The following is a 4,159-nucleotide window of genomic DNA, read 5'->3' as shown; positions in this document are numbered from 1 at the left end:
AATAAACAGGCAACAAAGTCTCCCGGCCCCGCGCTCCGGCCGCTTCAGATGTCCTGCGGGGAGAGAGGGGCCCGTGAGACACCCCAAAACGCGGGGGGGGGGGAGGTTGGGGGGGGTTATCCCTGCTTTGGGGTCCCCATTTCTCCCAAGGACCCCGTTTCCCGTCCCCATCCCATGGCTCACCTCGATGCCCAGGATGGTGGAGTCGAAGAGGTCGCGGAGCTGATCCTGCTGGCGGAGCTGCGGGGGGGGGTGCAGAGCCCGGCGGGGGCCAGGACAGCTTCGTTAAGGCCTGGCAAAGCCCCCCCCGTGGTTTGGGGTGGGGGGGACCCCCAGAGACCTTTGGGGATGCTGAGGAGGGGTTTGGCCTCACCCTGTGTGGCTCCGGAGGCTCCGGAGGCTCCTCTTCGCTGCTCTCCTCTTCAATCATCGCCTCCTCTTCCTCCGTCRCCTCCTCTTCCTCCATGAGGCTGAGCCTAGGGGAGAAGGGAGGGAGGCGGAGGATGTGGCGTCCCCCCCCCCAGCCTCTCCCAGTCCCCTGGCAGCCCCCCATCCATCTCCATCTCTTACCGGTCCATCCTGCTTCCCTGGCGGGACACGGAGCTGCTCCGGGAGGAGAAGCCGGGAAGCCGGGGCCCGACGCTGAGCCGGGGTTGGTGCCTAGGCGGGAGAGGGAATGGCGTCAGGAATAGGGCCGGAGCGGTGGGGAGGACTCGGCTCCCGGCCCGGCCGCTCACCTCCGCGGGGCCAAATCCGAGTCGGAGCCGCGGTCCTGCCGCGGTGGCGGTGGTGGTGCTGGTCGGCGGCTGCCCCGCAGCGCCGTGGACGTCAGGGCCGGGCTGGCGAGGCGGCTGCTCAGCTGGAGGCTGGAGTCGGTCCGCTCCGAGGACGCTGCGGCGAGAGGCGGGCTGGGAACGGGGGGACCGCGGGGACGGAGGGACCCTCCCGTCCCCCTCCATCACCCCAGCTCCGTCGGGGAGGTGACGGCACCGATGTGACCCCCCCTTCTTGTCACCTCTCAGCCTCCCCTCGACCTCTGCGCTGGGGAGCCCCAAACCGGTCCCAGTCTCCCGCTGGGATCCCCCAAAACCAGCGTGGGAGAGAGGGGGACGATGCTGCCCCCATCCCTGACGGCAGAGCCCAGCTCAGGGTCCGCGCGAGGGTCCCGCGGCCTGGCGGGTCCCCTCCCGGTCGCAGCCCCTCACCGTCCAAGCGGCGCCTCTTGGCGGGCGGCCGGCGCGGGGCCGAGCCGCGGCTGCCGACGGAGCTCGCGTCGTCCTGCGGCTGCAGGGAGCCGCGGTAGGCGGCCAGCGAGGGCCACGGGGTGTCCGGCACCGGCCACCGCTGCTCCTGGCACGTCTTGTCCAGGTAGGCCAGGCTGCGAGGGGACAAAAAAAGGAAAGGAGGTGGCAGGGGACCCCGCCAGAGAGACGACCCCCCCACCCCGTTTCGTGCCACCCCGACTCACATCAGGGCCTTGTCGGGCCGCAGCAGCCGGGGCGAGAATTCGCTCAGCACCTCCAGGAAGGGCAAGTTGAGGGGCTGCAGCTCCGATCCGGGGCCCGGCGGCTCCTGGAAAGCGAACTGGATCCCTTCCCTGGCCGCAGCGGGGACAGAGAAGGGCCGTGTGGGTTGGGGGGGGGGGGGGCTGAGCCGCCGCGTTCGGCGCCCTGCCCCGCGCCCCCCCTCCCCGGCCCCCCGACCCCGCGCACTTGTGCACGTTGAGCAGCGCCAGGCGGTTGCGGAGCTGGTGGAGGCTGAAGAGGAGGGAGAAGCGTCGCGCCAGGTCCCGGATCTCCAGGAAAGCGGCGGCCGCCCGGATCTCGGGGCCCTGCTGCAGCAGCAGCTCCGTCATCAGCTGCACGGGGGGCAGAGGGTCAGTACGGAGATCCCGGGAACCCCTGAAGATCCCCCCCCCAGACCTTCTGGAGGCTCCCAGACACCCCCCCCAGAGACCCTCTTGAGCCCCCCGAATCCCTGCACAGCTTCCCTGACCCTTGGATCTCTCTGGAGAACCCCCAGACACCCTCGACTTTCCCTGGAGCCTCCTGGATGCCCAAACCTCCCTGGAGTCCCCCAAAACTCCCCTGGAGACCCTCAAAGATCCTCCAGACCTCCCTGGAGTCCCCCCAAACTCCCCTGGAGACCCTCAAAGATCCTCCAGACCTCCCTGGAGTCCCCCCAAACTCCCCCGGAGACCCTCAAAGATCCCCAGTCTCCCCTGGAGACCCCCCCAAGCCCCCCAGGACCACCCCGAGCCGTTACCTGCTGCAAGCTGAGCAGCAGGGTGCGAGCCCACTCCTGCCGGTCGATCTGGCGGGTGCAGTTCAGCGTCTCTTTGATGATGTCCCCGTAGTCGCTGTAGAACTGGAGGGAGGTGGGGTGGGAGAAAGGACAGCGCCCAGATGTCCCCAAGCTGCCCCCAGGGCCGGTGGGGACTGGGTCCCGCGTCCCCCCCACCACCACCGCCGCGCCGGCACCTTGGCGTAGTGCTTGAAGACGTCGGAGGCAGCGCTGAGCTCCAGCACGTTGTAGATGATGAGCTTGCAGAAGCCGGCCAGCAGCACCCGGCGCCGGTGCAGCCCCTCGATGTGGCTCTCGCTGTCCTCGGGCTCTGCGGGGACAGGTTGGCGTGGGTGACAACCTGCTCAGGGTGTGCGTGTGGGGGGGGACACACACGTGTCCCCGGGGACGGGAAGGGGGACRCACCACTGGACGCGAGCTCCTCGCGGCTGAAGACGTGGTTGAAGACGTGGTCCATGAGGAAGCCAGCGAGCTGCGACTGCAGGCCGGCGTCGGGCAGCACCACCAGCGGTTCCAGCGCCTCCCGCCCGTCCCGTGTCAGCTGGGGGCCGAACACCAGCAGCAGGTCGCTGAGCACCACGAAGGCCTGGGGACACGGGGACAGGCTCAGCGCCGGGCCCTGACGTCCCCTCGGATCCCGCCAGGCCCCTCCGTACCTGCTCCCGGATGCCAGGGTCCACGTCGGACAAGCAGCTCTGGCACAGCGAGCAGAAGGAGGTGACTTTGCTCCTCAGGCTTCGCAGCTGCCCCTGGGAGGAGCAGGGGACCGTTAAGGAGGTCATTAGAGACGCAGTGGCCATCGTTAGGGACGTGGTGGCCGTTAGGGACACAGCGGCCTCTTGTCCCCGGCAGCAGCGGCTCACCTGCGGCGCGCCGCCGTCATTGGGCAAGCGCGAGAGCTCCCAGAGGATGTGGAAGTGGATGCAGGCGATGGCGGGGACGAGGACCTGCGGGGGCACAGAGGTGGCGCGAGGGAGGGCCACGGGTGGCCGCGGGTGGCCCCCTGACCCCGGGTGTCCCCCCCGCCGCTGCCACCGGTACCTGCGGGGGCACCTCGCCCGTGTCCACGGCGCGCTGCAGCAGCTTGGTGCAGGGCTCGAAGAGCTGCCAGGGCGTCAGGTCGTGGGCGCTGCGGGGACAGTGACGGGGATGGCAGCAGGGGACACAGGGAGCACACGGGGCAGGCGACGGGGCGCTGGGGGACACGCAGGGACGGGATGTGGGGACACAGGACACCCAGGGACATGGGGACACAGGGAGCACGTGGGGAAGGGGATGGGACACCAGGGGACGGCGACATGCCGAACGCGGGGCGAGTGCCAGCACGCCGGGGGGACACAGAGGGTAAGGGACAGGGCAGCGGGACACAGGACACCCAGGGACCYCGGGGGACCCCGGAGGGCAGGGGCAGAGGGGTGGCGCGGCCCCACGGCGCCCCACTCACTTGAACAGGACGGAGATCCGCTTCAGCGTGGCCGCCATGCTGTACACCTCCTCCTCGTCCAGGGATGAGGCCTGGCCAGGGCCCGGCGCTGAGGGCACCCGCTCGGGGCAGGGGACGCCCCGCTCGGGTGCTGGGGACACCCCGCTTGGGGCCGGGGACACCCCGCCGGGGCTGGGGACACCCTGCTCCCCGGGGTCCTTCGCCAGCTCCGTCACCCAGCACCTCCCAGACCGGCCAATTCCTCCCCCGACCCGGCTCCGGCTATCCCGGTGGGTCCTGTGCTGTCCCCAGCCCCATCCTGCGCTCCGGGTCCCTGTCCCCAGCCTTGTCCCAGAGTCTGAATTGGTGACCTGGGGTGTCCCCAGCTCCAGCCCAGGCTCCTGGGTCCCAGTCGCTGTCCCCAGCCCTGTC

At 70.3% G+C, this 4,159-nt stretch overlaps 1 protein-coding gene across 1 annotated transcript in view; it reads right to left on the bottom strand.

Moving 5' to 3' along the window:
• Positions 1–4,159, bottom strand: part of STAG3 (stromal antigen 3) — a 16,800-nt gene continuing 12,641 nt past the window's right edge. Inside the window, exons 16-30 of the mRNA XM_026058979.1 lie at positions 3,749–3,819; positions 3,346–3,433; positions 3,168–3,251; positions 2,961–3,053; positions 2,710–2,890; positions 2,481–2,614; positions 2,266–2,367; positions 1,713–1,858; positions 1,469–1,597; positions 1,206–1,378; positions 738–891; positions 571–660; positions 374–476; positions 184–240; positions 1–53 (exon numbers count right to left, since the gene is read on the bottom strand). Of these exons, the coding sequence (XP_025914764.1) occupies positions 45–53; positions 184–240; positions 374–476; positions 571–660; positions 738–891; positions 1,206–1,378; positions 1,469–1,597; positions 1,713–1,858; positions 2,266–2,367; positions 2,481–2,614; positions 2,710–2,890; positions 2,961–3,053; positions 3,168–3,251; positions 3,346–3,433; positions 3,749–3,819 (1,614 nt within the window). The 3' untranslated portion in view covers positions 1–44. The remainder of the gene's footprint in view (positions 54–183; positions 241–373; positions 477–570; positions 661–737; positions 892–1,205; positions 1,379–1,468; positions 1,598–1,712; positions 1,859–2,265; positions 2,368–2,480; positions 2,615–2,709; positions 2,891–2,960; positions 3,054–3,167; positions 3,252–3,345; positions 3,434–3,748; positions 3,820–4,159) is intronic.

The sequence above is a fragment of the Apteryx rowi genome, unplaced genomic scaffold (genome assembly GCF_003343035.1).
Source record: "Apteryx rowi isolate R43461 unplaced genomic scaffold, aptRow1 scaffold_1503, whole genome shotgun sequence".
Classification (NCBI taxonomy): domain Eukaryota; kingdom Metazoa; phylum Chordata; class Aves; order Apterygiformes; family Apterygidae; genus Apteryx; species Apteryx rowi.
The sequence above is the reverse complement of the archived record's forward strand: the minus strand, read 5'-3'. Positions and strand labels throughout refer to the sequence as shown.